Here is a 24,790-nt window from a genome sequence, read left to right as displayed (position 1 = left end):
TAGATAAAGACGTATTCAAGAACAGTCAGGCTTACCTAATTCCCTGTTCTAGGGATCCACCATAGGGTCTCTTCCACTAATATATTTGTTTGTCCATACAAGGTGTCTAATCTGTCCCTGGATGTGGGCAAACAACATGTGAACAGAACTATCACGGATGGATAGGGTTGCCAGATTGGGGTTGGGAACTACCTGGAGATTGGGGGTGGAGCCTGGGGGGGGTTTGGGAAGGGGAGGGATCTCAGTGGGGTATGATGCCATACAGCCCACCTTCCAAAGCAGCCATTTTCTCCAGGGGAACTGATGTCTGTAACCTGGAGACCAGCTGTAATTCCAGTTCCCAGTCCCCAGGTCCCCCCCCCCCCCCGGAGGTCAGCAACCCTATGGATGGAATCAGCAGCAATTCTCATGGAAGCAGCCAAAAATGGAAGTCCACAGATTTTGCTGCTGATCTGCGACTACCCACGTTAAGGGATGCAGAATTGGGGGCAGGCAGGACCGCATGTATAGGCAAAAAATGTATTTTGAGAACTGGCCTTTAGAGGCCCACTTGTTGGTTAAGAAAGTATTGAGCCCCTAAAGATCAAGCTAAACTGGGATGAACTCTCCCAACTCTGGTGCGGCTTGGCTACCCGCACCATCTTGCCAGGTGGCAAGGAACATTTTATCATGTATTAGGCATGGTAAGAACACTCAGCTGTCTGCACTCAATTGCTAAACAACTCAATGATTTACACTCAATATCCTAGGCTTCTTCTCCATCAACAAAAGAACGCATCCCTCTTTTAGAAGTAGTATTTATTTAGGCATAAATTTAAATGTATCCTTTGAATGTACACAACAAAAACAAGACCGTATTTTGCTAGGAAGGTTACCTTTTATTTAGGCTCTTTAAAAAAAACACAAACCTTAACCACCCAAATTATAGTCAGGCTCACTTGAGATTAAAGACAAGGAAAAGACCCTGATTTTTAAATTCATCCGTTCTAGTACCGTGTACCAAATTAGAAGTTCACTTGGCTTGGATCCAGATTTCTGCAGGCACAAGGACCCTTGGACTACGACTTTCCCACACTCCCCCTTTCATGGAAGCTCAAAGCACCTGTCGAAACCCTATTCCCTGGGGCCCCTCTCCTCCAGAGACGAGATGACAGGGAGCATCTGGGGCTGCTGTGGGAGGCAGAGAAATCAAGCCCTGAGGGTAGAAGCCCTTGTGCTCTCAGAAATATTAGTTTGCATCCAAACTATGAACCTGATCCTAGGTTGGCCAAGCGGACAGGAATTGTGTGGAGGAACACCTAGAAAAGAAGGTTAGGAAGAAGGGATGCGTATAGGTAAATTCCACCTATAAGTACTTTCACACAAGGCAATCCACCCCACTTCCCAAGGTTGGGTCACTTACAATTTTGGGACTTAGCAGAGGTAAAGAAATTAAAGATCCCTGGGCAATAATTTACAAGGCTGAGTCAGTGGTCCGGAAAGGATTAATCCCTCCAATCATCCCCCTCCCACTCTGATCCCGCCTTGTGAATGGTTCCCACCCCACAATGGAGGAACAAGATATACACAATAGAGGAACAAGATATACACAGGGTGGAGATTTTCGGCTGAATCCATTGGCAATGAGAACAGGGAAACAGAAAAGAAGGTGTAACAAGACCACACAATTCCTTATTATGTGACATAAGGGCTTTTTAAAAAAATCTAAAGGCTATGGGCACACAAAAAGGATTGCTGATGACTGGTGATGACTGGTGAGTTACTGAGTCCAAATTCAACCCATGACTTTAAAGGGAATTACACTTGATGTCTAAAGGAAAACAATCTCAGGTAGGCTGTGTATTCTGGTCCAGTTTGTGTTCAAAACACTGAAATCCTGGTTTAGAGCCTGGATTGTTGTTGTTTTTTCCCCCCAGCCACTGACACTGCATTAGGGTGACCTGACCTATCCTCCACATTATTCTGTCTTTCACTTACATGACTCTGGGCTTTTCAGGAGTCTCGTTTTCCTTGCTTGCGTGCTCCTGTTGCTTCTGGGGGGGGGGGTAGTCTCCCTGTGCTGTATTAGATTTGCTCCCTCTACTGGTTGATTCGATATTACACCACATTATGTCCACCATATCTCCCGGCAGATTTGAACAGCAAATTTTTATGCGGGACATAAATCAACCACTAGAGGGCACAAACCACATGGAGAACAGTGGGGGAAGCCTGAAAGCAAGAGGAACATACAGGCGAGGAGAATGCAAATGCAGAAAAGCCCCATTTGGATAAGGTAGATATTACAACAAGCACACAGAGGTGCACCCTTGGTACACACAGAATTCTGGGCTAATTGGGTTAGATTTTTGCCACCTTCCTCTTTTGAATACAGTCCCTGCAACCCCTGAAAAGCCACTCCTTGCGACTGGGGAATCTGCAGGACCAATCAGAAGAAAAAAATCATCAAAACCCCCCCCCCCAAACACACACAGCCCTCTTGCACAAGGTCCACAAATGGACTTGAGCCTTCTTCTTAATGGTACAAGCCTTCCAGCGCTGGTTAAAAACCATTTTCTTCCCAGAGCCCACTGAATAAATTTAACTAATCTATTTTTTTTGTTTTTTTAATGACTCTTAATATGCAATGTCTGGTTTATAGCGATTGTTTTGTTTTAAAATGTATTGTCATATTTACTTTTAGCTGTCAACTTCCTTGAGTATCACTGACGGAAATCTTATAAATAAATACTACAAAAGCAGTATATGTAAGTGAAATTGCTGCCAATTTCCCCTTCTGGCCCTTCACACCCACCCACACACACCCACACACACCTGTGCCATATCTCCCAATGATGCTCATGGATGCTCAGACCTCAGGAGCAAATTTTCCAGGAGTTGCACTGGGAGAGTGCCCCCCTCAAAGACCCTTCAGTCATTCGCAGAAAGTCTGCATCTAAGGGCCAAACTAAATGTGATGGAGGCCTTGTGGCCGCCACAAGTTTGGCGTCACCATTTTGAAGTGATTTGAAAATGCTGCAAGGGCTTGATCCTGATTGGGTCCATGGCATGGAGCTCTTGCCTGCTCCCACCCCTTGCCTTTTCAAGTGCCAAAACAGCCACAGGGTGGGTGGGGGAAACCGTTTAGTTTGGTTCTAAACCACTGAATCTTAGCACACACCCCTGTGTTGGTCCACATATTATCAACCAAAGCTTGAGTCCTAAAGTCTGCTTGCATTTGTACTCTGCTTTGTCTATCGCCAATGCAGACCCTCACCATGCAGTACTTTCCGGTTCATTGTGCGATGCTAATCCTGAACAAGTAGAAGCTTCTATTACTGAAGGAATGTGCTCCACAGTGAGCAGCACAGCGCAAACAAAGCTTAGGATCCAAGCCAAAAATTATTAAATCGGTACTGGTGAGGCAACCAATTTATGGTACTGATCTATGGGTGCTAACTGTGCAAAAATGAAATCTAATAAAGCAATAATTATGTAGATCCACTTGGAATTTTGCTTGAAGAAACTTATTACAGCAGAAGGTGTGCAAAGATGAGATAACATAATTTTGACTGAAAAAAGTGGAACTCCCCGTTCTTATCACTCGGTATCCTGCCTTTCCTCCAAGGAGCTGAGAGACCCATTGAATGAGGTCCCCCGCTGGTCTCATCTAAATATCGCTTTGCTTGAAATATCATCCTCAATGCACGGAAAGTGAATTCTGAATCTACTCTAAATCCCAAATGACTGGGGATTAATGGCTTTCATAATAAACAGATAAAGAAAGCAAAACCTGGTAAGCTTGGTATACCAGTTCAGTTTTTTAAAAATGTGAAATTGTTTACTCTCATCCCATTACTCCCTACAAAGAAAACTTAAAAATAAAACCTATTTCACATAAGCCATGATTCAGGAATCAAGTTACAATACCACTGATCACTGGTTATCTCTATTGAAAACCTAGATGATACCAAACCAGTATCTTCAAACCCATGATTAGAACAAAAAAAGTTACAGTATCAAAAATACATCTTTCATGTGAGGATAGAGAAAGCGTAACAGTTACCTGCACTGAACATTGGTTCCTTGGGTTTGCTGTGAAAATAATCAAGAAGAAAAAAAACTTTTAATGAATCTGAGATGCTAATTTTTCTTCCCAAACCCTCCTCAGCTTATACTCCTCCTGTCTGTTACCAGTATTACCACCCACCTTGACTGCTTCCGCATGGAGATTTTTCTCTCGTTTGGCATCAAAACTGGATTTTTTTAAAAAAAGGACATTCACACAACCTTGTCCCCTAATTGTCAACTTTCCAGGTTCTCCTCTGCTTTGCTCCAATCTTTCCCAAAGCTGATTTGACACATCCTCTTGAGGAAGGTTTTATCCCCTTATTTCATTAGAATATTTCTATGCTGCCACTTCAGAGTCATGTTTGAGGCGGCTTACAATTAAAACCATAATATTAAAAAAACAAGCCATTAAACAGCAAGCCATAAGCACATAAAAAGTCCCACCCATATTTGTAACATTTTCCTTCCCTCTGCCCCCCCAGTCACCTTTTCCTCCAGCATCACAGGAGGTCTTAAAAATTGGTAACTGTTTGATTGCTATAGCATTATAATGATCAATTGCCATTGTCTATGAGTTCCACTGAATTTCCGGCTTTCGTTTAAATAAAATAGTAAGCCTGCAAGTCTCAAGCCCTTTCGAGTATCTCCCCAACAAAGAGACTACAGACTTGATTTTTTAAAGTAAAAACTCAAAATTCAGAGGAACTGGTAGGCTGTGGTATTAGATCATTATAATGCAATAATGCTACACCAATCTAGCAATTACTCGTTGCTGTGTTTGTTTGTTTTTAAAGTCTGAAAAAGCCACCTGGTGCTGCAACAGAAGGGAAATTCAGAGGAAAAGTTATTAGAATCACAGTATCACAGAATCATAGAGTTGGAAGAGGTCTCCAGTGTCATCTCGTCCAACCCCCTGTACAAGGCAGGAAATTCACAAATACCTCCCCCACACACCCCCAGTGATCACTGTTCCATGCCCAGAAGATGACCAAAAAAAAAAAACCCTCCAGGATCCCCGGTCAAACCGGCCTGGAGAAAAATTGCTTCCTGACCCCAAAGTGGTAGTCAGCATTTCCCTGGCCGTGTAAGAAAGGGCCACAAGAACTAAGCATTGAGGCAACCCTTCCTGCCCTCCCTCTCATGATTTGCCTAAGTTCACAGAATCCGCATTGCTGTCAGATGGCCATCTAGCCTCTGTTTGAAAACCTCCAAAGAAGGAGAGCCCACCACCTCCCAAGGAAGCCTGTTCCACTGAGGAACCGCTCTGTCAGGAAGTTCTTCCTAATGTTTAGCCGAAAACTCTTCTGATTTAATTTCAGCCCACTGATTCTGGTCCAACCTTCTGGGGCAACAGAAAACAACTCCACACCATCCTCTAGATGACAGCCCTTCAAGTACTTGAAGATGGTTATCATCTCTCCAGGATAAACATACCCAGCTCCTTCAACTTTCCTCATAAGACTTGGTCTCCAGACCCCTAACCATCTTCGTTGCCCTCCTCTGGACACATTCCAGCTTGTCTATATCCTTCTTAAATTGCAGTGCCCAAAACTGAACACAATACTCTAGGTGAGGTCTAACCAGACCAAACACTGTTGTGCTCTCCCACCTTGACTACTACAATCTTCTCTGTTCATTGCTTTCAGCCTCCTTGATCCCTACATGGACTTCCCATCCATACTCAATACAAATGCCTTGTGAACGCTGAGGGGGATGGATGGAGTCACAAGAGGAGAGTGGGAGGAGGAGAGAGCACTTTCAGCTTCAGTGAGACAGGGTCACAACTGTATTGCTGCAGCTCCCGGAAAACTGTTGTTGTGGCGTTGTTAACAGATATGCAGACCACAGACATATCAACAGATATATTTTTTTAAGATGGGGGAAATCCTAGGCAAGAAAGATCGGTTTAAGACCGTGGATGCCATGTGCACCGTTCCTCTTGCTGCCGCCAGGGTGAAAGATATCATGTCCTCCTCTAAGATGGACAGGTTATCTTATACATATGAAGGTGCCATTGGCCCACCACGGTCAGTATCATCTGAGACCTCTTCAGGGTCTCAGTTGGAGGTCTTCCCCATCACTTACAGCCTGATCCTTTTAACTGGAGATAGCAAGGATTGAACCTGGGACCTTCTGCATGTAAAGCTGATGCTCCACCACTGAACCATGACCCCTCCCCCCTGACTGTGGTTCTTCATTCTTACTTTTGAAGCTTTTGGTGTCTTTACTGGGACCTTCGCTCCTCCCGCTCTACCATATTCAGCTGCCAAAAAGAATCTTGCCATCGTATCCTTACTGATTCTTAAGGTTGGGACTCCCCTTCTGTAACCACTTCTTCTCTGTCTTCCTTCCTTCTCCATCTTACAGCCCGCCTCCATGGAAAGAAACCTAGCCTAACAACTCGAGCCTTTACAGATTTGACATTCTTTTCACGTTTAACCTGGGCTACATTAAAGTCATCGCTACCAGTTAAGTATGCCTAGCTCTTTCCTTCTTACTCCTGCCTTGCTTTTCCCATTCACTCCCTCTTTCTGTTATTCATCATCCTTCCCCCTTTGGTATCTCCTCCACTGTCAAAACCATAACCTTCTTACATTTACTCTGTAAAATGCCATGACGACATCAAAAAGCCTTAAAATCTGTGGCTAACGTTAAGAGTGAAGTGGGGGCAAAGCGGAAGGAATGTAAAGAACTTGCCGTACCTTTCGCTGTTCTTTTTGCCACTTGATGAACTGCTCGTGGATCCAGCTCTATTACGGCTGACTTTGGAATCTCCGTAGCTTTCCCTCCGACCCCCAGGGGACACACGTTCCGTTGAGTTGGTTCTTTTGACAGTGCTATCGGAAATGAGGGGGAGAAAATGTCCATTTATGGTCAAGGAAACCTACACGTAAAGCTCTAGAACAAAAACAAAGAACAAAAACGCAGTGCCAAAACAGTAATCTAATTTATATGGAGCCAAACTAACTGGACCCACCTTTCGGAAGCGTGCTGAAATACGCGTGTACTTCATAACCTCTAAGTCAAGAATTATATACCTTCAAAAAAAATTACTTTAAGTATTTCCATTTAATCCTTAAAACTGAGTTCTCGCTCACTGCATTCTGGTCCCAGTCACTGCTGCACGGCACAATACCAAAAGAGAACAACACTTTGGTCAGCTCTCATTAGGGCTGTTTAGGCCACAGTTCAGTGACCCGTGAAAATGAGCGTGCCCAGCAGGCCTTTGTGCTTTGGTTTTAACAGCAGGCTCCTTGCAAACAGCAACAGGAGGAGGGGGACAATAGGGCCTTGGGGTCTGCTGTTCTAAGAAGCAGAAACAGTCAAAGTGCTCACTGGGGGTACACCGGCCCAAGGCCCCGTGACTGGCTCAGAAGGGTTTCTGAGTGGCATATGAAAGGGAATCTGGGTGGTTTCTACTCCATTGGGACAGAGAGCTTCCCTGGGAGAAGAGGTTGCATGCTTGTTGTATTGGGCCACAAATTCAGAGCAATGCTCTGCATTTCAGGCTTGCTTGCGGGAGGGGGGGGTTGTCTTAATGAGGCTGTTAAAAAAAGAGGTTCAAAATAGACTTAGAAGAAGAAAGGGAAATACCTGATGAATTATAGTTCCTAGACCACTGAGAAATGTCACTAAAGTGAGACCATTAGGTGTCTCCTCAAGGAATTATTAAGAATGGCACGTACATAGACATCAATCAGACGGCAAAGCAGAATATACGCAAAGGCATTTGAATCAATAAGAAGTCTAATTAAGAAATCCTCATTAAGAAGTAGGAGGGGTTAGTAAGGAAACAGAGAAAATAAAAGTTAATATTCCCTAACGTTAAAAGCAAATTTGAGAGGGCTAATTATGAGGATTGTTTTCAGCTGGTTCCCCCCCCCCCCCCAATCATTACTACAATTATTCACAATAATGCAAGATGCTGGTTTTTTTATCATGGACAGACAGAGAGTGAGAGAGAGGAAGGAAGAAGAAAACAGAGACTTAAGAGATATGACATTACAATACTAGAAAGAATCCCTCACCTTAGAGCAGTTTTTTTCATTTTGCATGCATTGAGAAGACTCACAGACCTGCTTATTCCATGAATGAGAAGTGCATAAACAAAGCAGAATAAAAGTGAATGCAGTAAAATAAGAATGTAAGAACAAGGAACATCAACAACAACAAAAAGTTACAAATACAAGACATACGATTTCATGCAGTCAACAGACAACCCTGCATGTTAGGCGCAGCAGGATTAAGGAACCCCGATGTTTAATGGATTCCCTGGTCGGCTGTTTTGACCACCTGAGCTAACTGCTTCTGGCACAAAGACACTGAAGGCTTTAAGAAGTTCGCAAAGAACAAGCACATTCTCAGTCTGAAGCTCTCTGTAAGGCAGACATGAGATGTCTTTGTTCTCAAAGCAAGAAATTCATGAATTTCCCATGGTTGGCAGGGGATAAAAGGCAGAATGTAAACACTTTAATAAATAAATGCAAAAAGCAGAACAGTAACCCATAGGAGAGAGGCCGAACACTCAATACTACAGCAGCAAGGAGAAGAAAAAAAGATAAGAGAATGTTAAGAGAGACAAATAATGAATGATGGTACATAACCATTTGAAATGGCAGATATCCAAAACCAAAAATCTTTATAATATATGTAAGGTTGCCAGCTCCAGGTTGGGAAATACCTGGAGATTTTGGGGGTGGAGCCTGAGGAGGGTGGGGTTTGGGGAGGGGAGGGAATTCAACAGGGGTACAATGCCATAGAGTCCACCTTCCAAAGCAGCCATTTTCTCCATGGGAACTGGTCTTTGTCTCCTGGATACCAGTTGTTATCCCAGGAAATCTCCAGCCACCACCTTGAGGTTGGCAACCCTAAATATATGAGGGCAAGAAATGAAAACTCTTGAGGCATTCTATCTAGTAATAGGTCATTGTGTCTTGAGTAAATACTTCTGCATAGTCAGCACAGCCCATATCAGGGGACAGCTGACGCTGCTATATTCTAGGAATGTAGAACACCCCCTCCTTCTGCTATAGTAATTAGTGTGTTTACTTTGTGTGTGTGCCTGTGAGAGAGAGAGAGAGAGAGAGATCAGTGGGAGACTGACCTATGAAAGGGGGGCACCAATGCGCTATTAACGTGGCTTTTTATTTATAAATTGGTGCACATACTCTGTATTTTCCCTCCAATAAATACATAAACAAGCCGGTTATACTTTTAGCATTTCCTTGACACGGTCTTTCCTTTCTTACTGAGATAACCTGGAAAAAATACCGTAATGTGCCATAAAGTTTTATATTATTGCCTTGAACGAAGGGTATTTTTCCGGTTGTCCAAAATATTTGTCAGTTGTGTTGAAACTGTGACCCCCCCCCTTTTCCTTCTCCCTCTCTTTCTGTCTCTCTGGAGACATTCAGGTAATTCTCATCCTTTCTGCGCACAGGCCCCCAAACACACTGAACCATGCTTCTTCGAGTCTAAAAGTATATTGTGCACTTACACCCCATGCAAACATCACAGTCAAGTATGAGCACCTGGGGATGCCCAAAGCAGGGCAGGCACACCTCTTATGGGCAGGGTGACAAAGCATGATCTTTTAATCATGCTATGTATAGGGGGAAGGAAGGAAGCCCGGCATCTTATCAGGACCTCTCTTGGGGGTTTTTAAAATTATTTTCAACCCAGTCTCTACCTTTCCCTCCTGGACAGCTTCCCCATCTTGATTCATAGCACAGAGACTCCTGTGTTGATTAGAACCACAATAGAAACAACAGACCTAGTATCCAGAACAGTGTGACAGTTACTGTGATGGGGACAGGGGCATGGCTCAGTGGTAGAGTATTTGCTTCGCATGCAGAAGGTCCCAGCATCTCCAGTTGAAAGGGCCAGGTAGTAGGTAATGTGAAAGACCTCTGCCTGAGATCCCAGAAAGCTGCAGCCAGTCTGAGTGGACAATATTGACCTTGATTCAGTAAATGGCAGCTTCGTATGTGTGTGTTAGTAAATGATCTGTCCAGTGCCAGGAGCAAGAGAAGGGTCTTGAAGCATCCAGCGTTAACACCATCTCTGGTTTAGAGATATAACGTACCACATAACTCTGCCTCCCATTTTCTGGCATGTTGGAATAATGGCAGCGGAGGTGCAGACATAGCCTAATGCATTAGGGGTTTCTTGTGCTGATAAGAACCCTGAATCCTGGCACTACAAAAGTTGTATCTCACAGGCTTTGCTTCTTTTATATCTACAAGTTGTTCTCCCTTACCCCCAAACCCTTATGAACATTTACTGTCATCCTTGGCATAAAACAGAACTAAACAAAATATGACCAAAGAAGTGAAAAATGGCTCGGCAAGGAAAACCAGGGAATACTGAAAGAAAAATCACATTCACTTGCCTCTTGAGAGCATGAATTCTCATCATAACAGAACTAATATATTGGACACATCTAGAAAGGCGAAGAGGCAAACATTCTGGAAAAAAAGGAGATCTCTAAAAGGATTCCTCTGCATGACAACAGTAGAAGACAGACTAGAGGTGTTTGGCTTCATTGATTGCTTGCCATTGTTGAAAATAAGCAGACTGCAGAAAGTTAAGGTAACGGGAACAACAGAAGTCCCATCTTTGCAAAAATGTAGCAAGAAAAACCAACCAGAATATTGTTCAGCCATCTTTGTGGTTTCTGTGGGTATGATAAAAGAAACCAAGGTGTTTTCTTCAGGACATATCGCAAAACCTCAAAGGACCAAACTACACATTGGTGTTTTTAAAGTGTTGGGTCAGGGTTCCCTGGACCAAACTCAGTTTCCCCACTGCTGCTTTGGAGAATGGCTTAAAAATAAATAAATAAAGGAGAGCCCAAACAAGCTTAGAATGCCACCACAGGGGGAGGAAGGCCTCCTGCCTTTCCCCCTGAGCCATTTTCCCGTGTGGAAACAACTGGAGGGAGTTATTTCCCCATTTTTTGCTGCTCTGTATGGAGTATCCTGTGCACATGGCGCAGCCAAAATGGCGAAATAACTTCTCCTCAGTGCAATTTCTGCATGGGAAAATAGCTCAGGGGAAAGTAGGTCCCCCTTTGGCCCCCTGCAGCCTGTTTGGGGCTTCTGTTGTGTGGCTGCAGAGAACCCTCGTTGAGTCTGGGTTCCCCAGGGCCACCTTGTTAAAAACCCAAATGTGTTGTTTGACACTAAGAGGTTTCCTGTGCTTAACCTCAAATTGCACAGGAAAGAAAACAGCCACCTACTTATGTGCTCCTTTAGAACTGGAATTTCTTGCATCAACTTTTACCCTAATTAATTAACCTAGCATTAATCACACTGAAGATATTGCTATGAGGTTCCAGAGTACTTTAGTTTACTTATCTAGAAATTTATCTTGAATGTATCACCTTGGAAGCCAAAAAAAAAAAAAAAAAAAGGTATGAGAAACTGAAGAAAGGCAATATTACACACATGGTAGATATTGAATACCTTTTTGCTGCTGGAGATACAATCTCTTTCCTGGTTCCTGATGGGGAAGGCAGAGAGCCGCTGGGCTTCTTTGGTAGAACAGTTCCATTATTAACAGTAGTCTTCAAAGGCAGTGTTTGTACTAGGGGTCTTGCTATAAAACAAAGAGAAGGCAAAGTGGCAACCCATCTTTATAAAGTTCATGTAGCAAAGAATCTTGACGGCAAGAATCAAATGCCATAATATATGGTTTGCAATTTAAGCTGTTTTTTTAAAAAAAAAATATTTAAACCACAATAAGCAAGCGCTTAATTGACTCTAACTACCAACTTGCTGCGGTGGCTCAAGTGGTTAAGACGCTGAACTGCAAGCTGTGGAAGGTCAGTAGTTCAGCAGTTCAAAACCCGAGTTGCCGCATGACGGAGTGACCTCCCGTCTCTAGTTCCAGCTCCTGCCAACCTAGCAGTTCGAAAGCAAGAAATTGCAAGTAGATAAATAGGGACCACTTCGGTGGGAAGGTAACAGTGTTCCGTGCACCTTGGTGTTTAGTCATGCCGGCCACATGACCACAGAAACGTCTTTGGACAGCGCTGGCTCTTCAGCTTTGAAATGGAGATGAGCACCGCAACCCTAGAGTCGGATTCGACTGGCTTTCGAGCAAGGGAACCTTTACCTTTACCAACTTGCAGAGGCTCAAGTGGTTAAGACACTGAACTGCAGACCGGAAGGTCTATAGCTCGGCAGTTCGAGACCCTACTGCTGCGTGACGAAGTGAGCTCCCGTCTCTGGCCTCAGCTCCTGCCAACCTAGCAGTTTGAAAGCATGAAGCTGCAAGTAGATAAATAGGCACCACTTCGGTGGGAAGGTAACAGCGTTCCGTGGCGCTTGGCATCTAGTCATGCCGGCCACATGACCATGGAAATGTCTTTGGACAGTGCTGGCTCTTTGGCTTGGAAACAGAGATGAGCACCGCATCCCTAGAATCGGATTCAACTGGCTTTCGAGCAAGGGAAACCGTTACCTTTCACCTACCTACCAAACCGTTACCTTTCACCTACCAATGCACCTACCAATGCAAAGACTAGTAAAAGACAACGTTTAAAGGTGCAATCTCTGCTTTCTCTGTACGCAAGCTAAGATACCGATCAGGCTTCACTGAAGACCAGCCTAGCCCTGTCCTCCCCTACCTTCCCATACGGCCTCTCTCCCTACCCTGTGTCACTGCCAGAGCATTCACCTCAAGGTACTGGTTGGTTTGGGGTGCGTCAGGTTTTCTGGTTTTAGAATATTGGCTTTTATGTTACTGGCATTTTAAGAATTCAGGAGTACTAAAGAAGTTTTAGGTTGTTTTATATTGCTGGTATAAGAAGCGTTTATGTAAACCACCTTGAGTTCACCGTGAGGTGAAGAAAGGTGGTATTGAAGTGCTTAAATAAATAACAGAAAGAGCCTCTCATGCCTTATGTTGAAGCGTTCGGTGACCTTGTCCTTTCCAAGTGTGTAGGGAAAGCAAAGGAGACCTTAGCTCCGTGTGGGCTATACTGGCCTCCCAAAAAGCCACTCCACCTCCTAAATGGGTCCAAAAATATTAAAAACGAAGCACTAATTCTGTCCAGCAGTGTCTCATAAGTATAACATGTTTGGTTTTCCATCAGTGGCGTAATCATTTCACAGTCTTCTTTTGTTGTTCATTAACATTTCCATGAGTTGTGTTCAATATAATTTTTAAAATTTTGGGGTGGTTTGAAAACAGTTCAGCACCTGCTTGCTTTCAGAGAACAAGTTCTAAAGCACAATCCCACTTAGTCAATTGTCCTGAAGAGCAATATTGCTCTTCCAAAAACAAAACAAAAAAAGCAATTTACCTTATGTCTTCTAGACTGAACATCAGCCCCCCCCCCCCCAGTTTTTAATTTATAGTTTAATTTTGGGTAATGTTATTCTGAACTGACTGTTTATGACCTTTTCTCCCTCTACTATGGCGGTATAAAACCCTCAGTTTTATCTTATTTTTATCTTTCTGTAACACCATGTCATGTCAATAAAGGTCTATGATGATAAAGATATTTACAAAATTTATATTCTGCCTTTCTGCCCTCATCAGGGCCACCAAGGTGGATAACAGATTAAAAACATACACAATAAACATGTAAGGCAGATGACGGATTAAAAACATACACATATTTAAAAACCATTAAAGCATATTAAAAACCATTAAAATCAAACAAAACTATATCATTTGAACAATAAAAACCAATGATAAAATACACATACAGACTCATAAATACAGTAATTAATTTAAAACATAGGGCAGGAAGGAGGGCTCACTGAGAGAACACGACACAAAACAAAGTCATCAACAGAAAATGGGAACAGGTGAGTCTCTCAGGGCCGGGAGTTCCAGAGTTTTGGTACCATGACTGAGGAGGCCCTCTTCCGAATTGCCACCTGGCTGATCACAAAAGGCAGGGGCAACCAAAGCAGGGCCTCGAGAACATGAAGGAAGCAGTCAGGTAGGTTCATAAGGAAGTAGGAGGTCCTTCAGGCATGCTGTTCACAAGCCATATAGGGATTTGAAGGTCAAGACCAGCCCCTTGAATTGTGCCTGGAAACAGATTAGGAGCCAGTGTAGTTGGGCCTTGGCCTCTACACCCACTCCAGTCAACATCCTGGCTTCAGCATTATGCACCAACTGAAGTTTCCAAACACTTTTCAAGGGTAGCCCCACGCAGAGGGCACTGCAGTAATCTAACCTAGATGTAACCAGGGCTTGTACCATAGTGGCCAGATCTTTGCTGCCCAGGAAAGGCTACAGCTAACTAATCAAAGCTAGTAAAAGGTACTCCTTTGAGACTGGTCCACAGTTACTGGAACCTCCTGGGACCAGGGCAGGCATCTTCAGCAGTGGACACACCACAGCTTGTTTGAAGGCTGGGGCAAACACCCCGTCTCTTAAGGAGCCATTAACTACCTCTCAGATCTAGTCAGTCAGTCAGCCAGCCAGCCCCCCCCCCCCCCTCGGGCTGATTTTAGTAGCCACTTGGACAAAAAGAATTCTTGGCCTTTTACAGCTACACCCAAAGGAAAACTGAACAAACAGAAAGTAGACTGTAAAAATCTTGAAGACGGCACTTCAGCCAAATAGTAGTGATATACCATTTTAAAAAACTACTCATGAGAACTGTAACAGAGAAAAAAATGTGCTAAGAATATGGACTGTGTGTTCCCAAGCCCTAATATACACAAGAAGGTGTGATGCATTCACAGATATCTTAAGCTAGCAAAAACATCCTCATTGCACACACTGAACAGCTCCTCAGGGCTGAAGAGAACTGCAATGCAATGCAATAAATAAGAAAGCCCTGTCCACAGAGCTCCATATGCCCATCCACAGCTTTTCAACAGGGGTTATTTGCTGTCAAAAATTGGGGGAGGGGCCAACCTCTGCACAGCATTGTGGTGCATTTTTGCTTTAAATTAAGGGAAATATACATAGATTCAGTTACTTCATCATGAACAAATAAAACAGTGTTAAAATATAAAATTAAATTACATTTATGGCAAATATTTAAAAATATTAAAAAGCAGAACCATTTTCTGCATTTTTTCCAGTGGTATAAATATCCTTTTTGGGGGGTGTGTGGTGTGAGTGGTCCAATGAGGTTGCACCATCAATTTATACAGGGCAGGGCCAGTATAAATGTTGTTCCTGTTGGTCTTTTGGGGTTTCTGTGCAGCACCGTGGCATGCTTGCACTGCCACAGTGCCACTTGTTCTGGAGTGTGCCACTTGTTCTCATGGCAAACAAGCACCTCCCAAGACAGTTCACTTTCCCTGAGATTCTCTGGGAGAGTCTGACTGCTGGGTGCTGCCTGCTTGCTTGCCTTAACTGCTGTTGGCTGGGTTTCCCCATTGGAAACAATGGAGGTAATGGGAGTAACCTGTTTGGGTGCCCATAGCATTGGGCCCACTGGTCTAATTGCTTTGGGACATGGGGGTTTATGTGGGGAGAGGCTCCCGAAGCTACCCTGAAAATTTTGAGCCTCTCCCTCAAACCCCCTCCCCCCCAGAGCCACTAACAGCACCGTGGGGAAAAGTAACTTTTTTCCCACCATAGAGAACAATGGAGGGAATGGGGGCAACCTGTTTGGGGCCCCGTAGAACTGGACTCCCTGGTCCAATGTTCTTGAAACTTGGTGGGGGAGAGGCTCCAGCAGCTACCCTGCGAGTCTGGAGCCTCTCCGTCAAACCTCCTCCCCTCCAGCCCCCAGAATATTCCCCTATGTTTTTGCCACTGACTTCAATGGCTCATAGAATGTAATGGGGGCAAAATTGACATTGGGCTGGCCTTGACTCCCCAATCCATCCTACTGCCGAAATTGACATACCGTAGTCTTTCTGCCTGCGGAAACTGATTATTATTTTTGCACACCCCTATCCGAGAGTCAAAGCTCCCTTCATCAGGTATCTAATGAAGAGGGCTTTGACTCTGGAACGTGTATGCTCTGGAAATCTTGTTGGTCTTCAAGGTGCTATTGGACTCAAAACTAGCTCTTCTACTGCAGACCAACACAATAAAATAAATAGATAATAAATAATTTTGTAATCTGATCTTACTGCATTGTTTATTAGCTCGTCTTATACTGCTCCTATTGCATTGTTATAAAATTTTGTAGTCTAACCCCAGACTCAGTGAGAAAGGTGAAGTTTACATAAATAGATGATATTTCAACGAACTGTACCAACTTAAATTCACTGGAAATTAATCCACAAGTTTCTGGAAGTTGTCTGTAACAACAATGAGCTGCAAGGAAAAGCCGCTTTAAAATGCCTTATTAAAAAAATGTAAGCAATTCTCAAAAATCAGAAAGAAAATCATGCATTCATGTGACACTATAACTACAAGCCTTGGACTAATGCCTTATTAAAAAAATGTAAGCAATTCTCAAAAATCAGAAAGAAAATCATGCATTCATGTGACACTATAACTACAAGCCTTACAGTGAAATAACTACAAGCCTTACAGTGAAATCCTAAGTAAAGTTACTCACTCCTAAATGCACTGGTCAATGGACTTCAAAGGGTGTAAACTCTGCTTAGGACTCCTAGAAAACCTTTTAGACGTGGGGGGGGGGGAATCTGTCATTTCCACAGACAGAGCCTAAGGAGGTATCAGCCAAGAATGATTAATACTATTGAAGTTCCTCAGTGTCTTCATAGCTTGTCGCTACTGAATCTTTTGTTGCTGAAGTGACTGTAAAGCTTAATGTTGGTAACTACAGAAACAAACCCAAACATATCACTGATGACTGCCAAAGTCTGCCAAAAGCAACGGTTCAGATAAATCACACTTTCTGACAGCTTTCAGATATATGTTTTGGAAGGGCGGTGTTGGGAGGAGGGGTCGCTCCAGGGTCTTATCTGTGGCAGCAGCATAAACATGTTTATGAAGCTCAGAATCAGCAGTTTGTATTTTCACTGCAATGCTGATCTATGGATTAATAGGTCTGACAAGATTACAAATAAAGTGATAGATGCCAGAGGAAGCCCCCCCAAAAAAGGGGGGGGAGCTATACTATAAAGCCAAAGCCAAAGCTTTTTATAAACCTAATTGTGGTATTAGATACACAAGATCTGTAAATGGCCAGTGGGGGGACTCTATTTGAATGAGGTGAATCTACATTTTAATATGACATCTCTGAAAACTCAACTAGTTTTACAAACACTGTCACAGGGAGAGAAAGTGTGTGCAAACAATTGCGTTGCTAAGTAAGTTGTACCAATCATTAAAACTAGAAGCAGAAGGGATCTTGGTACTCAGTGTCTGCAGGCCACCTCTCTTTGAGTTCCAAGAGTTCACCCAATAACAGTTAACGGTTAATTTGTGAGAACTGAAGAAGAAAACTGTATACATGGAATTATTTCTTTACATTGCCACAGTGATCGGCTGTAACCCAAAAAGTAGGGATGCCAGACCCCCCGGTAGGGGCGGGGGGTCTCCCGCTTTCAGCCCCCACCTCTCTGCTGCCAGCTGGTGGGGAGGGGGGGAATTGCCCCCCAAAAAGAAGAAGAGATTGGATTTATACCCTGCCCTTCACTCAGAGTCTCAGAGCAGTTTACAAACTCCTTTCCCTTCTCCTCCCCACAGCAGACACCCTGTGAGATAGGTGGCGCTGAGAGAGCTCTGACAGAACTGTCCTTGAGAGAACAGCTCTGACAGAACTATGGCTTGCCCAAGGTCATCCAGCAGCTGTAAGTGGAGGAATGGGGAAACAAACCCGGTTCTCCCAGATTAGAGTCTGAACACTTAACCACTACACCAAAAGGGAGGAATGCTTTAAATTAACATGATGTGTCTACATGACCCGTAAGTGACTTAGGCATGTCGGGGATGATGTTCTGGGTTTTGGGCAAAAAACTATGGTAGAAACTAATTCTACCATAGAGTTTTGCCCAAAAACCAGAGCATCGCCCCGACGTGCCTATGTCATTTCCGGGTCATGTAGCCTATGTCATTTCTGGGTCATGTAGAAAACTGTATACACGTCACATTAATTTACGCCAGAGACCTGGCAACCCTACCAAAAAGTGATAGCACAATTATTTGTCTACTTTTCTACCTCAAATAGTATTATTCCTAACCACAGCCCCAGTCTAGCAACAGCTACTCTTGACTACTTTCCCACTGAAAGCAATGGACCAAGTTAGTTGTAGCTAAATAGAATGGAAGCTTTCAGAAATGAGGGGGAGAAAGAGGTTCGTGAAAGGTCTTGTTTTAAAGGAACTGCAAAACAGTAGATTCTCATGCAGAAGTACTGAAAAGGCTGGAAGGAGGAGGAGGAGGAGAGTTGGATGTATACCCCACCCTTCACTACTTGAAGGAATCTCAGAGTGGCTTACAATTTCCTTTCCCTCCCCCTCCCCACAACAGACACCCTGTGAGGTAGGTGGGGCTGAGAGAGCTCTTTCAAGAACTGCCCTTGAAAGAACAGCTCTGAGAGAAAAGTGACTGACCCAAGGATACCCAGCTGGCTGCATGTGAAGGAGTGGAGAATGAAACCCGGTTCTCCAGATTAGAGTTAGAGTCCGCCACTCTTAACCACTGCACTAAACTAAATGCTGATGAACTGCAGCATTTTTCAATTCATGGGCCAATGAGTTGGTCTTACAAACTACTAACTCAACTCTTGTCTTTTCTGCATTTTTCTGACCTTGAAAAAGTTGGTGGGGAATAAATTCAGAAGCACAAATTCCCCCTATCCTCAGAAAAAACAAACCATGTCTCAAGAGAGCCCGTTTGGTGTAGTGGGTAGGAGTGCAAACTCTAATCTGGGAGAACCGGGTTTGATTCCCCACTCCTCCACATGCAGCTGCTGGTGTGACCTTGGGTCAGTTACATGTTCTTTCAGAGCTGTTCTCTCACAAGCAGTTCTTGAGAGAGCTCTCTCAGCCCCACCAACCTCACAGGGTGTCCATTGCGGGGAGGGGAAGGGAAAGGAAATTGTAAGCTGCTCTGAGACTCCTTCGGGTAATGAAGGGCAGAGTATAAATCCAATCTCCTCTTCTTCTTAAATGTATTGTATTACGGGATGTACAAGTTCATCATAGGGAAGAAGAAGACGAAAGTGCTGCTTAGTCACAACCAACTCATGGCGACCCCATCCACAGGGTGTTACAGGCAAGAGACGTTCAGAGGTGGTTTGCCGTTGTCTTCCTCTGCATAGCAACCCCTGTCTTCCTTGGTGGTCTCCCATCCAAGTACTACGGGCGGCTCACCCTGCTCAGCGTCCAAAGTTGTGATGAGCTTCAGCAAAACTGGGCAATCTGGGCTGCTGTCATCACAAAAAGCAATTGCTGTTCCGGAAAGGAAGTTCAGCCCTCTGCTATTACTCCTATACTACCACATCCAGATAGGTCTTTCAAATACAACTAGGGCCAAGCATCAGTCATCTTGAATACCCGTGAAATCTTGATATGTAGTTAAAACTGGTAAACTTTTGTGTTGAGTGGTAGAATCTACCTACAGCCTACACGGAGGGAGTTATTAAAATGTTCGGGTATCCAAAAGTCAGTTGATCAATTTGATTCTTATTATGAAAGACCTCAGACTGCAAATATTCCCGATACAGACCCGAGTATAGACACAACAGAAGAATACTGAGAATATGAACTGAATCCATGAGAACATAAGGGATGCTGGATCAGACCAATGGTCCAGGCTAGCGTAGCATCCTGTTTCCAACCAACCAGAGGCCACAGAGAGGACACAGCCATGGCCTCCTTGGCCACAGCTCTCCCTCACATGCTCACAAATCCCCAGCAACTGACCATCAGAGCCCTTTGGCTATCATGGCCAGCAATAGACCGATCCTCCACATTTAAAAGATTGCATCTGAAAAGACTAGCCCAGGCTAGCCCGATCTCGTCAGATCTCGGAAGCTAAGCAGGGTCGGCCCTGGCTGGTATTTGGATGGGAAGACCTCCAAGGAATACCAGGGTCATAACACGGAGGCAGGCAATGGCAAACCACACCTGAATGCCTCTTCCCTCAAAAACTGATGGGGGGGTCACCATAAATCATCTGTGCCTTGACAGCCCTTTCCACTACCACCATTTGAACAGACTACTGCTAACAGTGCATTACAACTAAACTGTGAAACCGTTTTTAAAATTTTAATTTGATTTTCAGCAGCTAATCCCAATGGGCTCAGAGCTTCTCGTTTCTATTGTCTCAGCCAGAGCCATCACAGCTCTACACAACAATCAAAACCAATATAAACACAGAAACATATAAAGTAGTAATGGAATCAAAGATCACACATTGAATTAATTCTCCCTTCAACTGAACACGCCTGCATGAAATTGTATCTAATTTTGGCTGTACATAAAACAAAAGCTGCGGTCTGGTGTGAAATACTGGGATCCAATCCATCTGGCAAAATAACTAATTTCAGAAGGCGTTATCTCTGGTTTAGAAGCAAGCTCAGCAGTGAAAGTCCTCAGCTTCTGGTATCATGAGCAGAAGAAAAATAATGTGGTAAATGCAGATGGACGTCATAAATTAACAGCCAACCTTGTGCCCTTATTGTTAGCCGCCCTGAGCCCGTTGGGGAGGGCGGGATATAAATTTGAATAATAAATAAATAAATAAATAAAAAACGCACTTCACTCACCATGCAGTGAACTGTCTGGTATTTTAGGCCATGGGAAGGGATCCCATGTAGTTTACGACACCAATAAATACAATAGCAAAGAAAACCCGAGGACTTCGAATAAAACTATATGCTCACATATAGTAACTAACTATAACTTGGGCTGGTCTTGAGTTCTGTGGTCCAGATTATTCAAGGACGTGAGCCACAGGCTGAAAGGCAATGGCTAGGAACCCTTTGGGCTCTTGCCTTCATATGGCACCCCCGGCCACGCCCAAGTTTACACCTGGAAACAGGAAGAGCAGAGGGGAAAGCACAGCTTAGACAATGCAGCTGGAAGCAGTGATGTTCCTCCCACTCCACATGTGTGTGCACACACCCCCGCACACCAAAAAAACAAAAAACATCTAACCCCAGGTTAACTAACACCAGCAAACTCATGTACAGGGAGGACGGGAGGAGGTAGAGCAGGTGGTAGCACTTCGGCCCTAGATGGCTGTCCCTGCCCTTTCCATTGCTCTCTTTTGTATTTTGGAAACCAAGCTCTGACCCTGGAAACAGTATCTTCCATGTCACGCATCTGTCTTCTCTGCATGGACATGTCACTCAAGTAAAACATGTCCTGATGGTCACTAGAATTTCTTAGAATCTTTGGGCAGGGGGGGGATTACAGGAAGTATAGGAGAAGGAGAGGGTGGTCAAAGGCTGGAATGTAACTTCCATATGTCAGAATGCCACTTGCTTGGGGTTCATAGTGGGGGCAGCAGCATCCTTTGTGCAATGCTTCTTTGTTTCGCAAACGCATCTGGCTAGCCACTGCAGAAAATGGAAAGCTGAAGCAGACGGGCGCCAACATCATAATTTGCCTAGGGTACAAAAAACCTAAAACAAAAACCAAGCTTGGGACAACCCTGGATGCGTCATCATACCAAATATATTTGGACTTTTGGGTCACCGTACCAAAAAGGTTGGGACCAATGCTCCCTCTAAGCTGTGTAGTCTTGTGAGCAAAAAGTCTACTCTGTGAGCTGCTGGCATTAAAGCCGTGAGTGAGCGATTTGGCTACTGCATAAATTAGTCTGCTCTGGAGCCATCGTTCCTGAGCTAAGACAAAAATGTGTGAGCCGGAGGCTAAAAAACTGAGCTAGCTCACACTAACTCAGCTTAGAGGGAACACTGGTTGGGGCCCTCTGTCTTAAGGTAGACTGAACATGTTGAATCCAAAACAAAAAACAAACTCCATACACCTTTTGTTAAAAGGTAAAGGTTCCCTTGCTCGAAAGCCAGTCGAATCCGACGCTAGGGTTCCGGTGCTCATCTCCGTTTCAAAGCTGAAGAGCCAGCGCTGTCCAAAGACATTTCCATGGTCATGTGGCCAGCATGACTAAACACCTAGGCGCACGGAACGCTGTTACCTTCCCACTGAAGTGGTACCTATTTATCTACTTGCAATTTCTTGCTTTCGACCTGCTAGGTTGACAGGAGCTGGAACTAGAGACAGGAGCTCACTCCATCATACGGCACACTCGGGTCTCGAACTGCTGAACTACCGACCTTCCACAGCCTGCACTTCAGTGTCTTAACCACTTGAGCCACCGCAGCACCTCACCTTTTGTTAGGGCCAACCAAAAGGACAGAAAACGCTGTGCAAACGTTTGTGCTCACCAGGCCAACTGTTTAAAAAAATTTTTTTTAAGTTTGGGGAAGAGGCAAAAAAAAAAAAGAAGCATATTTTTCAGGCCTTGATCTTAAGAAGAAGAAGAGATTGGATTTATACCCCACCCTTCACTACCCAAAGGAGTCTCAGAGGGGCTTACAAACTCCTTTCCCTTCCCCTCCCCACAACTGACACCCTGTGAGGTAGGTGGGGCTGAGAGAGCTCTGACAGAAACTGCTCTTTTCCAAGAACAGCTGTGCCAGAACTACAGCTTGCCCAAGGTCATCCAGCAGCTGCAAGTGGAGGCATGGGGAATCAAACCCGGTTTTCCCAGATCTGCGCACTTAACCACTACACCAAACTGAGATGCTGTGCAAGTCTTCTAAATGGCTGCTGGTGTTAGATTACAGCGCTCACTTGCATCCCAGGAAGAAGAACAAGTAAACAACAACGGAGAAAGCCACCCTCACTGGAACAATAAAGGCCAGCAAAGTCCCCGCTGAAGTCAAACCTCGGATTCATGAACTGCTGCCAAACCATTCCCTGTCCTCAACCGACCGCTGAGAGGAATGATCAAGGCTACTCTGACGTCGCTCAAATTCAACAGCAATCAGCACCTGAGTGTGAGCGCATTCAAAAATCAGATACCTTTGGTAGGTCCTTTCTTGTTCTGCATGGCCTGCTGCTCCTCCGTAATGTTCAGGCGTCTCACCACGTCTGCCAGAGCTGACTTGAGCAACTGAATATCATCTTCCTGCAACTGGACACGCTGCTCCAGCGAAGCAATGCGGTCTGTCACCTCCATGCTGCTGGCGGCAGAAGCGCTGTCATCTAATTGGTTTTTGTGAAAGACAGAATTTAAAGTGTGAATACGCAGAAAGGCAGAAATCCCCCCGTGATCGGTTTTAGGATTCAAGATTTAGAGCACCCGGGGGAACTGAGCCCAACAAACTACACATAAAAACTAACACATAACCGAGACCTTCCTTAACTCCATGCAGTCATGGTCGGAATGCCCTGACCTGGTGGTGCCCAGGCTAGCCTGGTCTTGTCAGATCTCAGAAGCTAAGCAGGGTCAGCCCTGGTTAGTAGTTAGAGGGAAGACGACCAAGGAAGTCCAGGGTTGCTACACAAAGGCAGGCAAGGGCAACCCACCTCTGTTCGCCTCTTGCCTTGAAAACCTGATGGGGTCTTCACAGTGACTCGAGGGTGCTGTCCACCCCCCCCAATGGATTCTCTGTGACTTGACTTGAGAGCCAGTTTGGTGTAGTGGTCAGGTGCGCGGACTCTAATCTGGGATAACCGGGTTTGATCCCCCACGCCTCCACTTGCAGCTGCTGGATGACCTTGGGCAAGCCAGAGTTCTGTCAGAGCTGTCCTTGAAAAAGAGCAGTTTCTGTCAAGAGCTCTCTCAGCCCCACCTACCTCTCAGGGTGTCTGTTGTGGGGAGGAGAAGGGAAAGGAGTTTGTAAGCCGCTCTGAAACTCCAAGGTAACGGCGGGGTATAAATCCAATCTCCTTCTCTTCCTTCTCCTCTTCTTCTTCTTGATGGCACTTTCTACTACCACCAATGGGTGGAAAGTGCTGTCAAGTTGCAACTGACTTATGGCAACCCTGTAGGGTTTTCAAGGCAAGAGACGAACAGAGGTGGTTTGCTTCTGCGCAGTGACCCTGGATTCCCTTGGTGGTCTCCCATCCAAGTTCTAACCAGGGGAGGACCCTGCCTTAGCTTCTGAGGTCTAGTGAGATTGAGCTAGCATAGGCCATATACGTCCTTTCATTATAGCACTCTTTGCTCTGGGTGTAAGGCAAGGTGGCAGTTCCGTAGCATGATCAGGCCTGTCGAAAGCAAATAAAGCTGGGCTCAAAGTGATGCCAGAGATCCGTAAAAGACCTGCATGGCTTAGGAGCCAGGCCTCAGCGGGGGCTGGGAAGAAAAGGCAACTGCAGCTGCCAATCAGAGTAGGCTCAACGGACTGATAGTCTGTCTGGTATAAAGCAGCTTCCTGTGTTCATGTGTTTGTGCCATCAAGTCACAACTGACTTACGGGCCAATGCTCCCTCTAAGCCGTGGAGTTTTGTGAGCAAAAATTCTACTCTGTGAGCTACTGGCATTAAAGTTGTGAACGAGCGATTTGGCTTCTGCGTAAATTAGTTTGCTTTGGAGCCATCCTTCCTGAGCTAAGACAAAAATGTGTGAGCTGGAGGCTCAAAAGCTGTGAGCTAGCTCACAGTAACTCAGCTTAGAGGGAACACTGCTTATGGCAACCTCTCAAGCCATTTTCAAGGCAAGATAGAAGCAAACATGGTTTGCCGTTGCCTACCGCTGCATAGCAGCCTTAGCCTTCCCATCCAAGTACTAACCAGGCTGACCCTGCTTAGCTTCCAAGTTCTGACAAGCTTGAGTCAGTCTGGGCTATGCCGGCTGCTTTCACCTAGGTGCTGCATTATATATGACGCGACAAAAATGGAAGCAGCGCCATTGC

General features: G+C 44.7%; 1 protein-coding gene across 2 annotated transcripts in view; it reads right to left on the bottom strand.

Annotated features, from left to right (window-relative positions):
* The window catches only part of EML1 (echinoderm microtubule associated protein like 1), a 200,886-nt gene that overhangs the window by 48,164 nt on the left and 127,932 nt on the right, over nt 1-24,790 (bottom strand). For both annotated transcript variants that reach the window (XM_015424450.1, XM_015424449.1), the window contains exons 2-5: nt 22,953-23,135; nt 11,517-11,649; nt 6,753-6,887; nt 4,046-4,074 (exon numbers count right to left, since the gene is read on the bottom strand). In XM_015424450.1, the coding sequence (XP_015279936.1) occupies nt 4,046-4,074; nt 6,753-6,887; nt 11,517-11,649; nt 22,953-23,135 (480 nt within the window). The remainder of the gene's footprint in view (nt 1-4,045; nt 4,075-6,752; nt 6,888-11,516; nt 11,650-22,952; nt 23,136-24,790) is intronic.

Source organism: Gekko japonicus, unplaced genomic scaffold (assembly GCF_001447785.1).
Source record: "Gekko japonicus isolate JY-2015 unplaced genomic scaffold, Gekko_japonicus_V1.1 scaffold44, whole genome shotgun sequence".
Taxonomy (NCBI): domain Eukaryota; kingdom Metazoa; phylum Chordata; class Lepidosauria; order Squamata; family Gekkonidae; genus Gekko; species Gekko japonicus.
This window is presented reverse-complemented; position numbering and strand designations above follow the sequence as displayed.